Here is a 24,876-nt window from a genome sequence, read left to right as displayed (position 1 = left end):
CTGAGAGCTTCTGTACGCGCCAGGGCCCACCCGTTGGTTTATGCATACGGTGTACATATAACGTTTTCATCTTATGGATAAACCAGTAATTCCCCTTCCCCTGTGTATGTTACAGCATTTTAACGAATTTGCATTCAGATGGCAATTCTGATGTCTCTTGATACTTGTTAAAACAGTTATGCCCTTTCCTTGATGGTAACAAGTGTAGTGGTTGCTATTATGCTAAGCAGAGATTTTTATTTGTGTTTTCTCTCAAAGCATCAACGACAGCTTTCTTTGCCACTCACCCAATCGAAATCATCTCCCAAAAGAGGATTTTTCAGGGAAGAAACAGATCATTTAATTAAAAACCTTCTGGGCAAGAGAATTAGCAAACTTATTAATTCTTCTGATGAGCTACAAGACAACTTTCGAGAGTTCTATGACAGCTGGCATAGCAAACCTGCTGACTACCATGGCTTGTTGTTGCCACACATAGAGGGAGCAGAAATCAAAGTCTGGGCACAAAGGTACTTGCGTTGGATTCCAGAAGCCCAGATCCTAGGAGGTGGCGGAGTGGCAACTATGAGCAAACTCTTGGAAATGATGGAGGAAGTACAGATCTTACAAGAGAAAATAAACGAGAAACACCACAGGCAGGTGGCCCTCCAGGCAGAGGCCCCTGCCCTGCTGAGGAATTCTGCCCGCCTATCCTCTCTGTTTCCTTTCGCTTTGCTCCAGCGGCATTCCTCTAAGCCGGTCCTACCTACCAGTGGTTGGAAAACTTTGGGAGATGAAGAAGATTTGGCCAAACGAGAAGATGAGTTTGTGGATCTAGGAGATGTGTGACTTGTTTTCTCAGTTTTGGGGAAAAAGGAACGTTGAAGATTGGGACAGGAATCAAACACATTTGATCTCTGGATTGGTGTGTCATGCTGAAGCTTCATACTGGGAGGGTCATTGCCTGGTGCGGTGTTGGAGTAAACCCGGGCCTTCGGGAAAAGAGCTGGTTCTCACTTTTCTCCGTGGTCGTGAAAGGCTATGCAATTAAAACCATATATCTAGTATTATTAATTGAGAGGGATTACTACTTGACCTATAAAAGGATCGTGGCTGTTTTCTGATGCTTAAGTATTACACGGAACCTACAATGGCTGGTTTACTAACTAAAAAGGGCTTTGTAAGATATTCTTGAACTTGATACTCTCTTCAGTTACTTTCTGTGCCAAGAAAATTTATCCAGCCGTTGGGAATAGTAAGTTTCTCTATAACCTATCTCAATTAGAAGCAAGTGCAGCTTTACGTGAAATTCATACGGTGAATTGAATGATTCAGATTAGAGGTATTAGGATGTATGGCATTTGTTTAAACAAACTATTGATAGCATTTTTCCATCTACCCCACTTGCCTGTAGGAAAGCTGGGGAAACACCCCGTGTCACTCACTGTAGTTCCAGACCCTCCTTTCTAGACTGTGTCACGTTGTGTGTGGGTGGTGGGCTGACACGCACTGACACCTCCAGGACTTACCCTGCCTGCTTTGGACCACACCCTCCGTGCTCCCTGCCTTGGTGCACATAGTCCCGGTTTATTGCTGCTAAACCTATCATTCAGCTGGGGAATATCTTTGGTTTGCCCAGGGGAGCTTCCATTCTTCTGGAGTCTTTCAGTGTTGGAAATTAATTGCTTTGCCAGTTTCTAATGCGTGCCAAGCTCCGGAGCATTTGCAGTGTGGCCCTCTGTAGCAACCCCGCAGATGTTTCCTCCCACTGTCTGCTGCCTTCACAGACACACGAGGTAGGACCACCTTTGAATGTGGCTTTCGTACGAAAGCAGTTAAACATAAATGTCAGAAGCGATGATTATTGTATAGTACCTCAGTGATTTAAAAAGCCATAGAAGAAACTTGATTATGCCTGATATCCTTCTTGGATCTGCTGTCTAAATGATATATATATTTTTAATGCAGGAAAGCACACTTTGTAACGACCAGTTTTTTTACTCTTAATGGAACCCTGTCAAATCCCACAAGAGGAAGGAAAAAAAAAGAATCTCATGCTAGACTGTTTCAAACTGAATGTTTGCCTTTTATATACATTTGCTCTCCAATATAGATCCCAATTTGAATATTAACTGTTCAGAAAAACTTTCAGTTGCTCAAGGGAAGTAAGAAATCTTGAAAGTATTGATAAAGAGGAGTTTCTAAGTTTGCACTGAATTGTTTGGTACACACAACAGATTGTTTTGCTCTTCTCCTGACTCCATGTTAGCATGTTTGGTTGGTCTGCAATGAGGACAGATTTGAGGGGAGGGCAGGGTTCCTGCGTCGGGGGGGCAAACACATGTCAAGCCTTGGTCACCTTAGGCATCTTGCTAGTGAGGTCAGTGTTAGGTTTGCAAGAGGGATTTTAAAAATACACTAGTTCATTAGTCACGTTCACACATGTCCCCTGGGCCTTCTTAAACTAGCACTAACCTCCACTTCTCTGACCCATTGCCTCCCGAATACACTATGGAGCTATTTTTGTTACCATATTACAAGGCGAATATTTATATGGTAGCCTCTTCAGTCTTAGGATCTTAGCGATTTTCATTCCAGAAATGCCCGGTGTGATGCTTTACACTCCACAAAGTATGGTTTAAAGGCACAAGGTCATGGCTTTTGTCACACCAGTTGAATGTGCATTGAAATATTTTTCTACGATTTTTTTTAAAAAACTTCAATAGAAAACGAAGGAAGCTGTTTTAACATGTAAGGTCATGACAATTTATGTATTTATATTTGAAATCAGATTTCTATAACTTGTATTTGTGTACAGAATTCTCAGTGGGTTTATATATTGTGGAATTTTTATTCAAGTTTGAGAGGTGGGTTATGCTTAGCAGTTAAAAGCTCGAATGAGACCATTGACTTTGTTGAAAATGCTGCACTGTGCAAGTTTGAAAATGTACATTAGTTTACTGTATATAGTATCTTGAGTTTGTTTATACCTCCGAGTTTTTACACTGAAGATAAACTAGCTTTAATTAAATCCAAAACTTTCCTTTTTTTTTTCTCCAAGGGAATAAGCTGTTGGGCTAAATCTGTATAAATGTGCTTTTTATTTTCTGGATGTACAACAAAAGTTTATACTTGTATCTCACTGCATCATATCTGATTGCAGAAATTAAAGCACAGTTTAAAAGCAATACTGTATTTGATGTGGTTCGTATAACACATGGAGTCATTACTTTCATTCATTCAGGAATTTTTTTTTAATTGTACTTTAGGTGAAGTTTTACAGAACAAACTAGCTTCTCAGTAAACAGTTAGTACACATATTGTTTTGTGACATTGGTTACCAACCCCACATGTCAGCACTCTCCCTTCTCGACCTCTGGTTCCCTATTACCAGCTTTCCTGTCCCCTCCTGCCTTCTAGTCCTTGCCCCTGGGCTGGTGTGCCCCTTCAGTCTCGTTTTGTTTTATGGCCCTGTCTAATCTTTGAAGGGTGAATCTCAGGAGTGACGTCATTACTGAGCTAAAGGGGTGTCTGGGGGCCATACTCCTGGAGTGTCCCCAATCTCTGGCAGGCCAGTAAGTCTGGTCTTTTTATTTGTGAGTTAGAATTTTGTTCTATATTTTTCTCTGGCTCTGTCTGGGACCCTCAATTGTGATGCCTGTCAGAGCAGTCAGTGGTGGTAGCCGGACACCATCTAGTTGTACTGAACTTAGTCTGGTGGAGGCCATGGCAGTTGTGGTCCATTAGTCCCTTGTGTCTTTAGTTTTCTTCATTCTCCCTTCCTCCTGATGGGGTGAGACCAATGGAGTATCTTAGATGGCCAGTCACAAGGTTTTAAGACCCCAGATGCAACTCACCAAAGGAGAATGTGGAACATTTTCCTTATAAGCGATGTTATGCCAACTGAGCTGGATGTTCCCCAAGACCGTGGTCCCCACACATTGTGGAAATGTTTTTAAGCATGCGCGAGGTGCCAGAAGGAAGCCCTGGGTGGTGCAGATGATTGAGTGCCCAACCACTAACTGAAAGGTTGACAGTTCGAACCCACCCAGAGGCACCTTGGAAGAAAGACCTGGTGATCTGCTTCTGAAAGATCACAGCCATGAAAACCCAATGGAGTACAATTCTACTGTGCACGCATGAGATTGCCATGAGTAGGAACTGAATCAAAGTTAACTGGTTTTGGTTTAGTAGGTACCGGGGAAATGGGAAGTACTGCAGCAGTAAGTCTGGTCTCTGCTGTCTTGGAGTTTACATTCTTGGGGGGGGGGGGATAGGTGAGGGGGTTTGATAAGAGAAGGGCAAATAACCAAATAAATAATTAGGATTTTAGGTGGTGAAAAAATTTGCTGAAGAAAAATAAAATAGGGTCAGAGGTCCTATTTAATTCCCGAAATTAAATCTTGCTGCCTCTCTGCTTTTATGGAGATGTGTAAAATTAGAATGTGATTTTATTGCTGGAAGAGATCTGAGTTCATTTAAACCATGAGAGAGAGAAGAGGCTTTGTTTTTCCTTCCAGAGAAGACAAGCAAGTGAGATGATTTATGAGTAGGATTTTTTTTTTTAGTTTTGTTTAACACATAGATTGAGACATTTCACTGTTTTTGTACTGAGAAGTTCCATTTATTTGACCTTCCTTATTCTGCAGCCCTTTTCCTTTCCCTGAGGATGAGAGGAGGCTGCCCGCTCCTCTACTTCTTCCCCCATCACTTCCTATCCATCCAGATCCACCTTCTTATGTCCAGAAAGACATGTCTGGAATTAAATAAGCCCTTGTTGCCACCACCTTCTTTTCAGGTATTTTAATTCTTTGATATTTTTATTAAATTCCTAAGTAGCAGTTGTGACCCTATAGTTTAGCAGCTTTAGTCTTATTTTCCACCTTTGTTTAGCTCTTGGACTTTTTGTGGACTCACCCGTCCCTCACTCTGTTTTGCGTGTTCCTTGGTTTCTAGTTGAGGGCCCATCTGCGACATTTAATGGGAGGGGCAGATTCCTGGGGGGTAAAGAGTGGGGCATTTTCCCTTTAATGTGAAATGGGGAGGAGGGATGCTTCTGTTGATAACAGACTCTGGGCCCCTGTTCTTCGTGTCACCTCCATTCTTTAAAGAAGGAGTTGAGGGCCAAGTAAGCCAGAACTGAAGCCTGTTTCTGAGCACCTCCTGTGACTGTGGTCAAAGTTGCTCAACAAGGAAAAAGTCTCTTTAACTGTGGTTGTGCCCCACCGTGGCCTTAGAGTATTTATAAAGTTGTCCCTGGAGCAGGACAAATTGGGGTTGAGTACTCAGGATCCTCCTGCTCTGCTACAGGGACAGGATCTGTAGTGACAGATGGCCTTACCATGGTGACCTGCCACACAGGCCCTTACGACACCTTCCCCAGCACACACACACACACACACACACACACACACACACAATCCAGCCATTAAAAATGTTAAGCTGGGCATGGGAGAGGGAAGACATTAGTGCCATGGGTTCCAACGTAACCAGGGATGTGCTAGCACGTATGCTGATAACCAGATCAGCCATGGTTAATACAAAATGTTGTTAGTTGAGTTGGCCCGCACACAACAGAACAAAACGCTTCCCAGTCCTGCACCATCCCCATGATTGGTTGCTGATGATACCATCGTGGTCCATAGATTTTCATTGCCTGATTTTCCGAAGTAGATTACCAGGCCTTTCTTCCTGGTCCATCTTAGTCTGGAAGCTCCATGGAAGCCTGTTCAGCGTCACAGCAACAGAAGCCTCCACTGACGGACAGATGGTGGCTGTGCCTGAGATGCTCGGGCTGGAATCAAACCAGGGTCTCCTGCGTGGAAGGCAAGACTCTACCACCAGAGCACCACTGCCGCGGTAACAAAATAAATGTTTTAAATGTCATTTATACATTGAGGGTAAAGCAGTGTGTCCAAGTGTTTTTTTGTCTTGAAAAACACAGACATCTTGGCCTTTTTTGTGGCTAGGCCCAGGGTTTTTTTTTTTTTTTTAATCCTCCTATTACACCGTCTGCCTTTAGCAATTAAAGGATATGAAGTGTATAATCATATGGAAAAATAACACAGTAAGCTTATGGATCTTTTTTTAACTTTCCGATTTTGCTAGCTAGTCCAGTTTTTGTTCAGCAGTTCCCTTTTTTTTTTTTTTTTTTTAATTAATAGACTTTTTAGGTTCATAGAAAAATTGAGCAGTAAGTGCAGAGAACTCCTATATATACTTTTTTAATTTACATTGAAAATTGCTTTCATAAAAGGCTGTGTGGCCCTGAATCTTTTCATGAACTCTTAAGTGGAGGACTTTACAATTCTTTATTATCTTGACAGAAGTTTGAGGCCACCTGAATTTATTGCTCATTCATCCCCAGCACGAAAGGACACAAGTACATGCCCTTCTTGGGTAGGGAAGGAATGCAGATTGGCTACATTTTATCCCTAGATTGACCCTGCAGACCTGGGCTTGGAAAGATACTCAGTACCCTCAAGAAGAATATTAAAAACAGCCTCCCCCAAACTAATCTAGGGTGGAAAAAAGTCAGGAGAGGTTGCCTGGGGGTGAGGGATAGGGACGGGATGGACAGGCAAGGGCATCAAAGAATCTTCTTGAGAGATGGTAGCATTCTGTATCTTGATAAATATTTGGTTTATGCAGGTGTATCTCAAACTCAGCAAAGGTACATTGAGATTTGTGTGTTTCACTGTGCTTAAATTTTACATTAATGAAAAAAAATATTAAACTCTAATTAATGACACTCCCACTGAATTATTTAGGGGGAAGTGTATTGATTCTGCGGTTTGCTTGGAATGGTACCAGAAATAAAATGGATTAGTGGATGGATCAAGGGCTAGAGATGACTATGTATATGATAAAGCAAGTATAGTAAAACGTCAGCAGTACAATCTCAAGGTGGGTATACAGGAGTACAGTGTGCACATAAAATTCTTTCAACTTTGCTGTGTGTTTGAAATGTTTCATAATACGCTGGGAAAATTTTTTAAATCTTTCACAAATTAATCATAAACACAGAATTGGAAAGAAAAAAAAAATGTCCATGGTAGTATATCCATCCTTTATGGAAAAAGAAAAGCTTATCAACTTATCAAGCTGTCTGGGGGGGTATTCCAGCCTTGGCCACTAGAAGGGTATAATGGAACTTGGAGAAGGAACTAGAATGCTCATGTGTTCCCCCTCCAGCCTTAAACTCCTTTTTTCTGTTTCCGTTGCCTCCGCATCATGATTTTCTGTTGCCTGGGCCATTATAATAGATTTTCTTTCTGCTTTTGGTCCCTTCTGTCTTCTCATGTAGCTTATAAACTGCTGCCAGATGAATCTTCCTAAAGTAGTCATGTTATTTTTGGCCCCCAAATCATGAATTTGGTGTCTCCATTAGAACTCTTGACTTGCAATAACTTTAGCCGAAAAAAGGAGATCATTTTGTGTGTGAGGGTTCGAGTCAAGGATGCTGCTGGGCCTCGGTACCCGAAGGCCATGAAGTCTTCTCAGAGTGGTCTCTGTTTAACTCTTTTCTTGTCTTTCCAGTAGAGCCATTGGCACAAAAACTCCCCACAGCAACTCTTTTTTCAAACTAGTCTGATTGAAGCTGGAATCCTGGTCCTCACTCTGAATTCCTGGGGAAGGCAGTGTGGTTCATCTAGGGTCAGGGCAGGGTCTTAATAGAGGGCTGAAGCTGATCCCACTAACTCTGTGGGTACATGTGCATAAGTTCATGGTACAAAGACCTTTTGAGAGCTACAACCACTACAATTAGAATGCTCCTTGGAAATGAGGGTGGTGAGACTTCAGCTCACTTGCTTTGGACATGTCATCAGGAAAGACCAATCACTAGAAAAGGATATCATGTTTGGTAGAGAGACAGTAAAAATGAGGGAAACCCTCAATGAGATGGATTGACACAATACCCTCAACCATGGGCACAAACATACCAACAATCATGAAGATGGCACAGGACCTGGCATCATTTCATTCTGTTATATATAAGGTCACCATCATGAGTTAGAGCCGACTCTGCGGCAGATAAGCAACCAGTATGGCAACCCCATGTGTGTCAGAGTAGAACTGTGCTCCACAGGGTTTTCAACGGCTGATATTTCAGAAGCAGGTCTCTGGGCCTTTCTTCCAAGGCACCTCCAGGCGGACTCGAACCTCCAACCTTTCAGTTAGCAATCAAGCAACATTTGCACTGCCCAGGGACTACAGCATCCAAACCTGGGCCTACATGGGGCAGCCCAGAACAAAAGGAAACTATTAACCCCCAAACATGCAAACACAAAGATTTAACTGGCTAGGGAAGTGTAAATTTATGTGGTTCTTCTTTAGAATCTCCTGCAACAAGGGAAACACAACAGAAATGAAAATCCCCACGGTTTCATTCTGTGGGAGGACGTCATAAACAAGGCCCAGAAGTCTGAGGAAAGGAGCAAGCTATTGTGTACTGTGCCCCGGCTCTGAAGCTGGAGAGTTAGTACTTTAGCAAAAGCTTTTATCACATCATAACATTTAGCTGCCAGCCTAGAATAATAGCTAAGTGGTGATCATCATAGATGATTCAGTAACCATCTCATTCATTTTATAAAAGGCTCTGGAACATCTAGGATCACTGTATGGAATACAGTGAACTAATAGTGATCTCTATGCTGTCAGTGGGAAAGGGTTGTCTTCTAAGGCAAACTTTTTCTGTAAAAGACAGTAAACATTTTAGGCTTTGCAGGCCTTACATTGTCGCAGCTGCTCAACTCTGATGTGGTAGTATGAAAGCAGCCGTAGACTATGAATAAATGTGTGTGGCTGTGTTCCAATAAAACTTTATTTACAAAAACAGGTGTCTGACTGCATTTGGTCCACAGCTATAGATTGCTGATCCCTACTCTAGGTTGACCCCAAGTGCTTACCCTTATTAATACTTTTATAAGTCAAACAGGGAAGGGAAATCCTTAATTTCATGGACTCAAATGTACCTTATGGTATGTGCTTTTTTGGTATCTTGTTTAAGAAATCTTTCCCAACTCCTATGCTATAAAGTATTGTTAATTTTCTTCTATCAGCTTTATAGTTTTATATTTGGGTTTTGAATTCATATAGTTTCTACTCTACTTTTGTCTACTTTACATATTGTATAAAATAGAAATCCAATTTTTTTTTTCCTTATACAGTGAAACCTGTGAGAGCCAGAGCATGCTGGGACTGCCTTGTTTTTCCAGGTCTCGCAAGTTGTCCACCTTTGACAGGCTGCAGCCTTACCACTTTTCTATCGCTCTCTATTAGTGGAAAATATTTGAGTTTTCCTTCTCCGACAGGTTCCCACCTCACACGGGTTCCATGTTTTGTAGGTTTTACTGTAGCAAGCCAGTTTTCTCTGCATCACCTACTGAAAAATTTCTGGTAGACTGAATTATTAATTCTGGACTCCTCTGTAGTGTTATTGTGCTCATTGTGGGCAGAGTTTCTTTTTCCATCACTTGATTTTGGACTTGACCTTGTGATTTGGTTAATAAGATAATACAGGATAACACAAGCAGTGGCTTGAAATGTGCCTGGTAGTTCAGCTTGCCCTCTTTTGCTCCTGCATGAGAAGAACATGCCCTGGGTAGCCACTAGTCCAAGGGGGATGAAAGACATCTGGGGCAAACCTGGACCCAACCTGCAGCTTGGAGTCCAGCCCAGCTGAGCCCAGGCTAGATCAACTAAATCCCAGCCAACCCACAGACATGAATAAAAAATAAATGCTTATTGTTGTTTTCCACTGTGTTTTGGCGTGGTTTGTTATGCCTCATTATGGTGAAATAGTTGACAAATACACCATCCTTTCCACATTGATTTGTTACCCTTTTCCTAGGCAATGTTTCTAGCGAACACATTCCTGCTACTATAGATACTGTTGCCATTTCTCTTAATACTACTGAAGTCCCCAGAAAGATACTGTTCTGCATTTTGTGATCTTTTCTTTGAATGGTCTTGGAATGAGTTTCCTAAGGATTGAGCCAGAGGTCATTTTTTTTTCTTTAAATTTTCTTCATTGAATAATATTTCAAATTATAAAAGCAATACATACTGTGCAAAAAAATGAAACATTACAAACAGAAATATAGAAAAGCTAAGAATTTCTCAATGTACACTTCCCTCTCTTCCCACTCACCTAGAGTAACCAATGTTCACAGACTGTGGGCCTTCTTCCACACATCTCCGTGCTCCTACAAACCTGTCTGTGTGTGTTCAAGCATATTTACACCTGTGTAGAGGTTTAATTTGCTTTGGCTGAAATGGCCTCATACGCTGCAAGTTTTTTTTCACTTAATTTATTATGGACATAGCTACAAGTCAGTAGATATATCTAAAATCATTCTGTTAAAATGCATTTGTTTATATCGTTGTTGTTGGGGGCAGTCGAGTCAATTCTGAGTCATAATGACCCTATAACCAAAAAAAACCAAACCCAGTGCCATCGAGTCGATTCTGACTCATAGCGACCCTATAGGACAGAGTAGAACTGCCCCACAGAGTGTCTAAGGAGCGCCTGGTGGATTCGAACTTCCGACCATTTGGTTAGCAGCCATAACACTTAGCCACTATGCCACCAGGGTTTCCAGTGACCCTACATCACAGAGTAAAACTGTCCATAGGATTTTCTAGGCTGTAATCTTTACAGGAGTAGATGGCCAGGTCTTTTTTCCTTCGGAGCTGCTGCTGGGTTCTAACCACTGACCTTTCAATTAGCAGCCAAGCACTTAACCATTGTGCCACCAGGGCTCCTTGCCAGGGCTTCTTACATATGTGCATAAACATGATTTTTCATAAGTAGGATTATATTATATATGCTAGGTTTCTCTTTTTGGGTTTTTTTGTTTTGTTTTGTTTTGTTTGTAGTCTTCGTTTTTTCTTTATCTTTGTTTCTTGCCTTCCCTTTTTGTTTTACCTTCTCTTTTCTGCCACATGTCAACCTGTGGTGTTATCCTTTTATATTTTCTCCACACTCATATAATAACACACAGACATACATAAATATTAGATTGGACCAATATGAAATTGCCAATGGTTGACTGTTTTAACTTACAAAAAGGACCATTTCATATGGTTCCAACCAAACACGTAAATATTGGTGAGGTGTTTTTGTCACATCTCTTCAGCTTGCTTTTCCTACTCAGCATTGCCTCATGAAACTCCTCTCAATCAGGTGGTAGAGTTCTCATGCATTTCTGTGTGGCTACTCAGAGGACATCATTAAGGGTATCACACCAGCCTCTTCCAGCCCATTCCTAATGCTTCAGCTCTCTCTAACTCACAGAGACCCTGTGTACAACAGAACAAAACACCGTCCGGTCCTGCACCGTCCTCTCAATCGTTGTTATGCTTGAGCCCATTGTTGCAGCCACTGTGTCAGCCCATCTCCTTGAGGTTCTTCCTCTTTTTCGCTGACCCTCTACCAAGGTGATATCCTTCTTCAGGTACTGACCCCTCCTGATAACATGTCCAAAGTATGTGAGACATAGTCTCGCCATCCTTGCTTCTAAGGAGAATTCTGGCTGTATTTCTTCCAAGACAGATTTGGTGTTACCTCAACAAAGTTCCCTGATTTCTCTCTGACCCCAGTTGTGGGGCTGTCTGTGCCTCCTCTCTCGCTAAAGGGGTACTATTCTCGTATCTGCACCACGTGGTGCTCAATTCTAAATTGCCTTCCTATTTCTCCCAGGAAATTGCATTTCCTCCTGCATCAGATTTTCTGATTACCTGTCCTGGTCTCCCAAGAATTCTTGCAGATTTGGCCTGCACTATCCGTTGCCTCATAGGAAATGCAAAAATTAACTAGGTGATACGTGATTCAATTCTTAATATAAAGTTAAAATTTTAAACACATTTATCAAATAAAAACACCATGTTTGCACAATGTTTTCAATTCACAGAGCATGTCTGTTCATTATCTGATTTCGATAACTCCTGCCAGCCCTTTGAAGCCCAATAACATTATCAAATGTGCACCAGCACCACCCCCAAATCCTCCAGACCTCAGAGCACTAGGAAAGAGTGACAAGAATTCAAGAAATAAATGGTTTTTTATTTTTTTTTAATGAATTAAAACCCAAGATATGAAAGAGCCTCTGTTTATAGTAGGTGGTAAGAAAAACGTAAGACATACCACTTCCTGCTTTCTGCATAACCAGTTTGATGTATAGTTCTAGTGTGCAAGCAGACTCAAAAATTGTCAGCTTTCTTCACGATAACAGCACATGCTGGGGAAGAAGGGCTCAGTGTGTACTAGATACAAAGAGAACTTATCCTGGACTGACTCAGGCAGAGAGGAGGCCAAGTTACCCAGACACAGAACAACTTCATGCCAGCCTGAACTCTCCAGTGGCTGTTCAGATCTTCAGTTCCCTGGCTGTTGCCCAAAGACCCACATTTTGGGGTACTTCTCTAGTTAGACCAGAGTCCCTGGGTGGTACAAACAGTTAACGTGCTCAGCTGCCAACCAAAAGACTGGAGGTTTGAGTCCACCCAGAGGCACCTCAGAAGAAAGGCCTGGCCATCTACTTGCAGACAAAATGAGCAATTGAAAACCCTACGGAGCATAGTTCTACTCTGAAGCACATGGGGTAGCCATGAATCAGAGTTGACTCAACGGTAACTGTTTTTTTTCCTACTTAGACCAGATGGTTGAAGGTATTCAGTGACTCGTGAAGAAAGCAGACTGAAGGAAGGAAGCCGCCCTCCAGCTGCAAGTTTCTTTTTGAGGCCTTCCTTCCTTTCCATTCTGGCTGCTGGCCTTTGAGGCTTATTTTAACCAGAGGCATCTTATAGGGAACAAAAGTGACAACGCCCCAGCGTTGTAATCCCATTGTCTAATTTTGATTCACGTTGGAGAAGCATGAAATTTAGCCCATTAGGTTTCAGATTTGTTATTACATTACAAAAGGCTGGCTTTAATGTTTGTGACTACAGCCATCACAAGAGATTAAAAGAGCAGTTTTATTACTAGATCAGACAGGAAGGAAAATCCTCCTTAACTTTTCAGATCTAACTCAGCATCGTTCAAGGAGACTGTGGCTCCTAGTCCATTGTCCCATCACTCCTGGCTTCCCATCACTTTCTCCCACCATCTTTCCCTCAGTCCCTCCTACTACAGCAGAAGACTTGGTCTTCTCCTATAGGTGGCCGATCCCTGGTTCCAGCACCTTTGCCCTAGATGTTGTCTTATCTTAGGAACCTTTTACTATCTATTATCTTCTGTCTCCCTGGTCCAATAGCCTCTCTATTGCCTTGCTTATCCATATTTAAATGTGCCTTGGTCTAGCTTGTCTCAGAATAGCACAAGCCTTGATCCTATCTTACTCCCTCAAGCTACACTCTCTGCCCTCCACCCACCAGCCAAACATCTTGAAAGACCAGTTAAGAAGAGTCACGTTCACCCAGGTTTTCGCCATCCCACCTCACACTCACTTTTCAGTCCACTCCAGACTTCTGAGCCTATTATCCCAAGGCCCCCATGAGTTCTGTGCCACCAAGCTCAAGGGACACTTTTCATTTCTTATCTGGTCTATCAGTGCAAATTGTGTTTGGACAGTTCAAGGAGAAGGGGCTAATGAGCGTCGGGAAGGCTACAGTCAAGGTCTGCCAGGCCTCTCTTGACATCCTCCATGGTCAGCACTGTGGGCCAGTTCCTCCTCCTTGAGTCTCTTCTGGTCTATACCTTTCTAGTTTTTTCCTTACCTCTCTGGCTGCTCCTTCTCAGTCTCTTTGACAGATTCTTTCCTCCATCCTTCTTAGTTCCCCTTCTCTTCTCACTCTTAACCTTCTTCCTGGGTGACATTATTCTTTCCTGTGACTTTAGTTACCATGTGTACACAAATCCTTATTTCCTGCCTTGACCCTGTATATCAAGACTTGAATATCTACAAAGCCCTGCAAACTCAACACGTTCAAAACTGAACTCACTTTATTCCCTTACACTTGCTCCTCCTTTGGAATTCTCAGTCTTAATACAATGTCTGTACCATTCAGTCAGTGGTCCAAGCTAGAAATCTAGGAGTTGTTCTAGATATCTTGCTTTCTCCTCCCTCACCCTAATTAACCTCCAGGTTCAATGAGTCTACCTACTACACGTCTTCTGAATCCTTTTACTTCAATGTCACCACCTGGTCCTAGCCCGACTCCTCTATCAGCCTCTTTTCTGAACTCATCCTGCTACTTCTCTCTAACCTGCTCCCCACTCTGCAGCCAGAATTTTTCTAAAATGCCAATCAGATCATGTTGCTTTTGATATACAACTCTTAGAGGTCTTCTCATTGCTCTTGGGGTACATGCAAATCCTTAACCCATTTTCCAGGATCTTTCCTGACATGGCCCCCTGCCTGCCTCCACATGATAACAGCAATGATTAGAAGAGGCTTGAGGAAGGACCCAAGGATAGGAGCTATGAACGTATTACTCAACAGTTAACTTTCAAGTATGTAAAGCTAGTCTCAAGGTAAAGCAGTGTAATCAGGCCTTAGTTCTGACTTAATACTTCATTTTAACTGGTGTACTAACATAATACTAGTTTTATTATAAATCTTTTATCTATTCTGAAACCCTATCTAGGATTATATTGGCATCTTCTTTAGTTTTGCAATAAATTTCAACAGAGGAATTTTTTTTAATTGTGCTTTAAGTGAAAGTTTATAAATCAAGTCAGTCTGTCATACAAAAATTTATACATACCTTGCTATATACTCCTAATTGCTCTCCCCCTAATGAGACAGCACACTCTTTCCCTTAGCTCTCTATTTTCATGTCCATTCGGCCAGCTTCTGACCCTCTTCAACAGAGGAATTTTTAACACCTACTTATAAACTAGATATTTTGTTGTTGTCAAGTCAGTTCTGACCCATGGTGACCTCTCGTGGTGACCCCACATACATTAGATCAGAACAGTGCCTGGTCCTGCACCATCTTCATGATTGTTGATATGCTTGTGTCCATTGTTGTAGCCACTGTGTATTTTGAGTGCCTTCCAACCCACATGGTTTATTATCTAGCACTATACTGGCTAATATTCAAGTAGATCACCAGGCCTCTCTTCCTAGTCTGTCTTAGTCTGGAAGCCCCACTAAAACCTGTCCATCATGGGTCACCTTTCTCGCATTTGAATTACTGGTGGCATGGCTTTCAGCATCAGAACAACACACAAGCCACCACAGAATGACAGACGAATAGTGGAATTACATATTTTCATAAATATTTGAATATTTAAAAAAGTAGGCCATGAAAGGACATCCTTAGCATAATGCCTGTCAAATAGTGAGCAGTCACTAATTGTTGACTATTATTGTTTGCGTAAATGGTAAAGGGGCAAGAAATACTGGCTTTACCCATGACCAGTGTTCCAAGGAAATTACATTCTGTGAAAGCTTCATTCTCTATACTATTTAGCAGGAATCAACATGACATCCCTAACCCAATCATGAAATGGGCAAAAAATTTGAATAGACATTCAGCATCATTAGCCATCAGAGAGATGCAAATGAAAACTACAATGAGATACCATTTCACTTCCAGTAGGATGGCTAAGATTTGAAAAAAACAGAACAAATGTTGGTGAGGATGTGGGGAAATTGGAACACTTACCCATTGCTGGTAGGAATAAAAAATGGTATAGCCACTGTGGCAAATAGTGTGGAAGTTCCTCGAAAAGCTAAAAACAGGACTACCATATGACCAAGCAATTCCACTTCTAAGTAATACCCAAAAGACTTGAAAGTAGAGACTCAAACTGAGACTTGCATACCAGTGTTCATTGCAGCACTAGTCACATTAGCCAAAAGGTGGAAAAAACCTAAATGCCCATCAACAGATGAATGCAGAAACAAAATGTGGTACATACACACAGTGGAATAACACTCAGCCAGTAGGAGAAATGGAGTCTTAATACATGCTACAGTTTGGATGGAGCTGGAAGACATGCTGAGTGAAATAAGTCAACCACAAAAGGACAAATATTATATGACCTCACTTATATAAAAATTTTTAGAAAACGAAGTTTGCTGGTGTCACCAGGGGTGGAAGGGAAGGAAAAGGGAAGGTTAACTGTGTGGTCACCAGGGACAGGAGGGAAGAAAAAGGGGAGGTTAACTGTGATGGAAAAATTGCATTGATTAAGGGGTAGGGTTGCACAGCCGATTACTGTAATTGATGTCAATAAGTTGCATACCTGTAAAAGTTGAATTGGCAAAAGTTGTGTGATAGATATATTTACAACAATAACAACAACAACCAAAGAGTAGCTGCTAAGTCTACTTATGTACAACCAGAAACGGCAAGCTTTTTGGTTTCTTGATTTGGAGGTTTAGAGTCGTGGTTTCATGGGAAATCCGAGTTAATTAGCTGAGTAACATGTTTAGTGCTTCTGTTCTACGCCCTAGCTTGTTGTGTAGTGCTTGGGGTCTTAAAAGCTTGCAAGTGGCCATCCAAAGCACAAGAATTCCTCTCTATTATCCTGGAGCAACAGAGGAAGAAGGAGAGTCAGGAATAGGAGGGAGATATGGAATGTGTGGCTAATTGCCTCCATGAACAACTGCCTCCTTTGCCATGAGACCAGAAGAATTAGATTGTGCCTGGCTGTCGTTACTGAACATTTTGATCAAAGAGTCTATAAAAGAACCCTGATCAAAGGGGAGAAAATACAGAACAGAATTTCAAAATCTCAGGGACTCTAGACTTTCTGGAACTGTGAAGGTTGGATAAACCCCTGTAATTGTTGCCCTGAGGTTATCTTTAAACCTTAAGCCAAAAATATCTCCTGAAGTCTTCTTAAAACCAAACAATAGTTTAGCTTAACTAGTGAAAAACGTCTGCCTTGATCATTATATTCTTTTAAGAACTATTTACATGATATCAAATTAACAACAACTCAAAGATTATATAGGAAACTTAGGGGGTAGTGAATTTATGTTAATGGTATTCTCTGCTTTCAGCCACGATACACCTGACATCAGCAATGATATCCCTGGTTCTGCATCCTCTTTTGAATCTGGCTTGAACTTCTGGCAGTTCCCTGTCGATGTAGATGTATTGCTGCAACAGCTTTTGAATGATCTTCAAAATTTTACTTGTGTGTAATATTAATGATATTGTTTGAAATTCCTGCATTCTGTTGGATCCCGTTTCTTTGAAATGGGCCCAAATCTGGATCTTTTCCAGTTGGTTGGCCAGGTAGCTGTCTTCCAAATTTTGGGGGGTAGTGAGCACTTCCATCACTGCATTCATTTGTAGAAACATCTCAACAGATACTCCGTCAATTCCTGGTGACTTGCTTTTCGCCAATGCCTTCAGTGCAGCTTGAACTTCTTCCGTCAGTATCATCGGTTCTTGATCATATGTTACCTCCTGAAATGGTTGAACATTAATCGATTCTTTTTGGTATGGTGACTTGTATTCCTTCCATTGTCTTTTGATGCTTCCCGAGTTGCTCAGTATCTTCCCTGCAGAATCCTTCAACGTTGCAACTCAAGGCTTGAATTTTTTCTTCAGTTCTTTCAGCTTGAGAAATGCTGAGCATGTTGTTCCCTTTGCTTTTCTAACTCCGGGTCTTCGCGCATTTCATTATGATACTTTGTCTTCTCGAACCCCCCTTTGAAATCTTCTGCTCAGTTCTCATCATTTCTCTGTTCACTTGAGCTACTCTATGTTCAAGAGCAAGTTTCAGAGTTTCTTCTGACATCCATTTTTGTCTTTTCTTTCTTTCCTGTCTTTTTGTTTTTTTGCATTCTTTTATCGTAAAAAATACATATTTGCCAATTTAACATTTTTCACATGTACACCTCAGTGACACCAATTACATTAATCATGTTGTGCAACCATCACCAATATTTATGGCCAAATTTTCCATACTTTAAAAAAAAAGTCATCTTTTAATTAACATGACACTGTGAATACTCCCCCATCATACTCTTCCAAATCATTTTAAATATTTTTTATATCATTTTATCTACACAAGTAATGCATGTTTATCATAAAAAACAAACAAACCTAACAATGGAGTAATCTGTGGAATAGAAAAAAAAAAAAAAGTTTCCCAGTGCACTCTTGCTGGATTATCCAAAGAGCAGTCTGAGGTGGAGGTTGGGGATGGGTGCCAGCAAAGTAGAAGTCATCCCTTTGCCCACTTTTCTCTTTTTATTGTGCTTTAGTTGTGAAGGTTTGCAAAGCAAATTAGTTTCTCATTAAACAATTAATTCACATATTGTTTTGTGACATTGATTGCCTGCCCCATGACATGTCAACACTCTCCCCTTCTCAACCTTGGGATCCCATTACCAGCTTTTCTGTCCCCTCCTGCCTTCTAGACCTTGTCCCTGGGCTCGTGTGGCCCTTTAGTCTTGTTTTGTTTAATGGGCCTGTCTAATAATTGGCTGAAGGGCAAACCTCAGGGGTGACTTCAGTACTGAGCTAAAAAGGTATCCAGGAGCCATACTCTCAGGGTTTCTCCAGCCTCTGTCAGACCAGTAAGTCTGGTCTTCTTTTGTGAGTTATAATTTTGTTCTATGTTTTTCTTCAGCTCCGTCTGGGACCCTCTGTTGTGATCCCTGTCAAAGTAGTCAGTGGTGGTAGCTGAGCACCATCTAGCTGTACTGGATTAATTCTTGTGGAGGCGGTGGTAGTTGTGGTCCATTAGTCCTTTGAACTAATCTTTCCGTTGTGTCTTTTGTTTTCTTCATTCTCCCTTCTCCAGATAGGGTGGGACCAGTGGAGTATCTTAGATGGCCGCTCACAAGTCTTTCCTGTCTTTTTAATGACCTTGATTTCTTCTTGTATGCTGTCCTTGATGTCATTCCACAACTCGTCTGGTCTCCAGTCACTAGTGTTCAATGCATCAAATCTGTTTTTGAGATGGTCTCTAAATTCAGGTGGGATATGCTCAAGGTGGACTTGTTTTAATTTTCTTCAGCTTCAACTTGAAATTGTATATGAGGAATTGATGATCTGTTCCACAACCGGCCCCTGGCCTTGTTCTGATTGATGATATTGAGCTTCTCCATCATATATTCCCACAGATGTAGTCAATTTGATTTCTGTGTATTCCATCTGGTGAAGTCCATGTGTACAGTCACCATTTATGTTGCTGAAAAAGTATTTACAATGAATAGGTCATTGGTCTTGCAAAATTGTATCACATGATCTCCAGAGTCCTTTCATTTACCAAGGCCATATTTTGCAACTACTGATCCTTCTTCTTTGTTTCCAACTTTTGCATTTCAATCATCAGTAATTATCAGTACATCTTGATTGCATATTTGGTCAATTTCAGTCTGCAGAAGTTGGTAAAAATCTTCAGTTTTTTCATCTTTGGCCTTAGTGGTTGGTGAGTAAATTTGAATAATAGTTGTATTAACTGGTCTTCCTTGTAGACATATTATCCTATCACTGACAGCGTTGTACTTCAGGGTGGACCTTGAGATGTTCTTTTGATGATGAATACGACACCATTCTTCTTCAGTTTATCATTCTTGGCTAGTAGACCATATGATTTTCTGATTCAAAATGGCCAATATCAGTCCATTTCAGCTCACGAATGTCTAGGATATCAATATTTATGCATTTCATTTCATTTTTTATGAATTCCAATTTTCCTAGATTCATACTTCATACATGCCACATACCAATTATTAGTGGATGTTTGGAGCTGTTTCTTCTCATTTTATTTGTGGCATAAATTGACTACCAAACATAACTTAAAAAGTACAAACAGCAGAAGATAAACTAGACTATTGGGACCTTATGAAAATAAAATACTTAGGCTCTTCTTAAAGTCTTTCCCAAAAGAGTAAAAAGAAAACCCACAGACTGGGAAAAAAAGTTTGGCCATAACATACCTGACAAGGGTCTTATCTCTAAAATTTATAGAAAACTCCATCAACTCAACAACAAAAAGACAAACAACTCTATTAAAAAATGGGCGAAGGACATGAACAGACACTTCACCAAAGAAGACATCCAGGCAGCCAACAAATACATGAAGAGTTGCTCTCGATCATTAGCCATCAAAGAGATGCAAATCAAAACTACAACGAGACACCATCTCACCATGGCAATAATGGCACTGATCAAAAAACCAGAGAACAACAAATGCTGGTCAGGTTGTGGGGAGATTGGAACTTTTATACACTGCTAGTGGAAATGTAAAATGGTACAACCACTATGGAAAATGACATGCCACTTCCTTAAAAACCTAGAAATAGAAATACCATATGATCCAGTAATCTCACTCCTAGGAATATATCCTAGAGAAATAGGAACTGTAACATGAATAGACATTTGCACACCCATGTTCATTGCAACATTATTTTTAGCAAAAATGTGGAAACAACCTAAGGGCCCCTCAACAAACAAATGGATAAAAAAAACTGTGGTACATACACACAATGAAATTCCATGCAACGTTAAAGAATAACGACGAATCGGTGAAACATCTCACAACAAGGATGAATTTTGGGGGCATTATGCTGAGTGAAATAAGTCAATCACAAAAGACAAATATTGTATGAAATCACTATTATAAAAAGTCAAGAAATTGTTTTCACACAGACAGAGCCAGTCTTTGGTGGTTGCCAGGGATGGGAGGGGAGGAGGGAAACCACTAACTAGATAGTAGACATGCACTAAAGTGGATGAAGAGTGGGATAATACACAATACGGGGGAACTCAGCACAACATAATCAAGGTAAAGGAAGATGCTGAAAGGTATGCAAGAGTAAAAGGCAACAACAGTAAATACTAATAGATATACAATCCTGCAACAACAGAAATAACAATAATGTATGAGCGGATACATAGATCTGTAAGCTGAAGAGGGATGGAAGGGCGTATGGAAGTACACCCACATACATATATATGTGTACATGCTGCAAATATACCCATGTATGCAATAACACTCACAGGAGACAGTCATGAAAACTTCTTAGCCATAATCATACACCTCCCGGGACTGAGATACTGGGCTTGAGGGCTAGGGACCACAGCCTAGGGGAACAGCTAGGTCAATTGGCGCATTATAATTGTCATGGATTGAATTGCGTCCCCCCAAAATATGTGTCAACTTGGTTAGGCCATGATTCCTAGTATTGTGTGGTTGTCCTCCATTTTGTGATTGTAATTTTATGTTAAAAGGATAAGGGTGGGATTGTAACACCACCCTTACTCAGGCCACCTCCCTGATCTAAGGTAAAGAGTTTCCGTGGGGTTTTATGGCCTGTACCACCTTTTATCTCTCAAGAGATAAAAGGAAAGGGAAGCAAGTAGAGAGTTGGGGACCTCATACCACAAAGAAAGCTGCACCAGTGTTACCAATCACCAATCTGACACAAAGGGTCCTTGTCTTTTCCCAAGTGAGAATACACGCGAAAGACAAACTTTATCTTCAAGCTTTAGTTTGCTTGATTCAAGCAAAAGGAGTGAGCAGGGGACTAAGCCTCTCCAAAGGCTGACTTGAAAAGGGAAGCAAGGCTAGGACTTATATGGGTTTGGTGGAGACAATAGAGTAATGAATATTTAGTGGGCTTCTTTCAAGTGGCAGGTACTTCTCAGAATGGCAGTGCGTGTTAATTATGTTGCCAGAACATCTGGAATCCAAGATAGAACCTGCTGATATTCAAGATGAAGTCCTCTCGGCAGCCCTTGGCATCACTTATTATGGGCTATAGCGCAAGTGCACTGATCTCTGGCACTACGTTGCCATCTTCAGAGGGCTAAGGAAGGTTAAACAGCGGTCACACTTTGTTCTTGCGCCTGCCATGTGGGAGCCTATACAGGGCGAAGGGACTAGAAAAACACTAAGAAGGAGGTAATAATTCTCGCTGGTTGTTTCAGCCTTATCACATGTTGACAGGGTGTAGTTCCCATTTATCCAACTTCTAGATGGTAATCTTTTAACAGCTCTTTTGTTCCACCAGCAGAGTTTACCCTGTCTCACCAGGAGCAGAGTGCATCCTTTGAACACAGGGCCCCCGCACCTGAGAAGCTCCTTGGCCAGGGAAGATTCAGGACAAAGATCTTCCTCCAGAACCAACAGAGAAAGAACGCCTTCCCCTGGAGCCGACACCCTGAATTTGGACTTGTAACTTACTAGACTGTGAGAGAATAAGTTTCTCTTTGTTAAAGCCATCCACTTGTGGTATTTCTGTCATAGCAATACTAGATGACTAAGACAATAATCCATGTAGACAAGGTTCTACATCCTACCTTGGTAAGTAGCGACTGGCATCTTAAAAGCTTTCAAGCGGGCATCTAAGATACAACGACTTGTCTCCTACCACTCAGAGCAAAGAAGAGTGAAGAAAACCAAAGACTCAGGGAAACAGTCAAAGGACTAATGAACCACGTGAACCACGCCCTCCACTAGCCTGAAACCAGAAGAACTAGGTGGTGCCAGGCTACAACTACTACTTCTCTGACTGGGACCACAGTAGTATAGGTCATGGACGGAGTGGGAGAGAATTGTAGAACAAAATTCAAGCTCATAAATAAGACCAGACTTACTGGTCTGACAGAGACTGGTGTAACTATGGCCCTTAAGACACCCTTCAAACCTGGAACTGAAATCACTCCTGGAGATCACATTATAGCCATATAATAGACAGGTCTATAAAATGAACAATAACACCAGTGAGGAATGTATACCTCAGAACAATCGACTATACGAAATCTAAAGGGTAGTATTTGCCCAAAAACAAAGTTCAGAAGGGTGGTAGGGGCAGGAAAGCTGGGTGAATGGACATGGGGAACTCAGGGAGAAGAACGGAGAGTGCTGACACATTCAGGGGTTTGCAACCAATGTCATGAAACAATCTGTGTATAGATTGTTGAATGGAAAACTAATTTGCTCTGTAAACTTTTACCCAAACAACAATAAAATGTTTTAAAAAAAAGATCCAGCAAAGCCATGAAAATTATGTCCGAGGCTTAAGACAGAAAAGTAAAAGATAAGTAACAGAGGTTAGAAGTAAATGGCTGCACGTAAAGACGGGAACAGGATGTGAAAAAGTAATATCTCATAGGTCTCCATTGGGACCTCATGTTCTAGCATATTTGTGCTTTTTTTTTTTTTTTTTTTTAATATAAGCAGGCAACAAAACCAGTTTTTATTCACAGTTTTTTCTAACAAACACATTGTGCTGCCCAGAGTTTCTCCTGGCCTGCATAACTCAGTCCTCCCAGGTGGCGACCAGTCACTCAACATTGTCAGACAGACCCCCCAGCTTTCCTTTTAGTGTTACCTCCCTTTGCCAGATTGCTTTGCTCACACTGCAGTTGCCTATTTTTTCCAGTCTGTTCTAGATTTTCTACTATCTGCCTCTAGCCTGGAGCACAGAGATAGCAAAATGCAACACTTATCTAAACAAATTGCTTTACAGATTTAAGGGAGAACAGGATTTTATTTAGATGAAAGAAGAATCTTCTGGACAACTCCTATCTGAATGTGACACAAAATAGGAAGGTAACCGTGAGCTGAAACAAGAATTCAAAATTAGTTTTAAAAAATAGAGGTTTAACATTGTATTTAGAATATTTAATATCAGGCTTGAGTATAAAAGAGCATTAAGTTAAAAATCCTGGAATCAGAGAAGGAAATACGTCACAGATTTAACTGCCTCCATAAACTATTACCTCCATCACTATGAGACCGGAAGAATGAATGATGCTCCACTACCATTACCTAACGTTTTGATCAAGGACTCAACAACTGGCTCCTGGTCAAAAGGAGGAAAGGATAGAACAGAAGTTCAAACTCGTATGTAAAGCAGACTTACTGCATCTCTGAGCCAGGGAACCCTGAATCTACTGCCTTGGGATAATCTTTAAGCCTTGAACAAAAACTATCCCCTGAAGTCATCTTTAAACTAGACAACAATTTAGCTCAATTAATAAATGTTTGCCTTAAGCACTGTGATCCTTGAAAGGATTATCTATACGAGATCAAGTTGATAACAGTAACTAAAGCGTAGGTAAAAAGTTTAGGAGATGATGAGTCTAAGTTAATGGTGGTGAAACAATATGGGCACTGATGGTGAGAATGGGGACACAACATGAAGAACGCAGCCAATGTCATTGTTGAATGGGTATATGTTGAACGTACATGTAGAAATTTTTGAATGGGTGTGTGTTTTGTTGTACATATTTTCACCAAAAATAAAATTTTAATTTTTTAAAAGGTGCACGAGCTATTTAAATGCTGGGAAATGGATGTGTTTGGGAAGATGATTGATATGTATTCTCTGTGGTGTCTCAAATTTTCTGAATGACTCAATGAGTCTATACCATGAAATTTGTGTCAAGTCACATCTGCTGCTGCTGTTGTTGTTAGCTGGCATTCAATCAGCTCCAACTCATGGTGATCTTATCCTTAACAGAACAAAACATTGTCCAGTCCTGTGCCATCCTAATGATCATTAGTACGTTTGAGTCCATTGTTGGCTATCGTGTCAATTCATCTCATCAGAGATTTCTCTCATTCTCATCGACTATTTACCAACCGTGGTGTCCTTTTCTAGCAATTGGTCTTTCCTGAGTATAAAAAAGCATTAAGTTAAATGCTTTTTTATATTTGGGAAAGTATTTAAAAAAAATTATTTTTTACTTCGACTTGTCCAAAATAAGAGAGCCAATGTCTCATCATCCTATCCACTTAAAGAGCACTCTGGTTATATTTCTCCTAAGACTGATTTGCTCATTCTTCTGATAGTCCACAATATAGTCAATCATCTTTACCAGTACCTCAGTTCAAATGCATCAGTACTTCTGCTTTCCTTTTTCATTATCCAACTTTCACGTGCATATGAGGCAACTGAAAAGACTACTGACTCTCAAAGTTTTATATATATGTATAGGAAACCCTGGTGGTATAGCATTTAAGTG

General features: G+C 40.9%; 1 protein-coding gene across 1 annotated transcript in view; it reads left to right on the top strand.

Moving 5' to 3' along the window:
- The window catches only part of MTMR12 (myotubularin related protein 12), a 96,108-nt gene extending 91,910 nt beyond the window's left edge, over nucleotides 1-4,198 (top strand). Inside the window, exon 16 of the mRNA XM_003407913.4 lies at nucleotides 259-4,198. Coding sequence (XP_003407961.1) covers nucleotides 259-828 — 570 coding nt within the window. The 3' untranslated portion in view covers nucleotides 829-4,198. The remainder of the gene's footprint in view (nucleotides 1-258) is intronic.
- Nucleotides 4,199-24,876: the final 20,678 nt, after the last annotated feature.

This window comes from Loxodonta africana, chromosome 2 (assembly GCF_030014295.1).
Source record: "Loxodonta africana isolate mLoxAfr1 chromosome 2, mLoxAfr1.hap2, whole genome shotgun sequence".
NCBI lineage: Eukaryota > Metazoa > Chordata > Mammalia > Proboscidea > Elephantidae > Loxodonta > Loxodonta africana.
The sequence above is the reverse complement of the archived record's forward strand: the minus strand, read 5'-3'. Positions and strand labels throughout refer to the sequence as shown.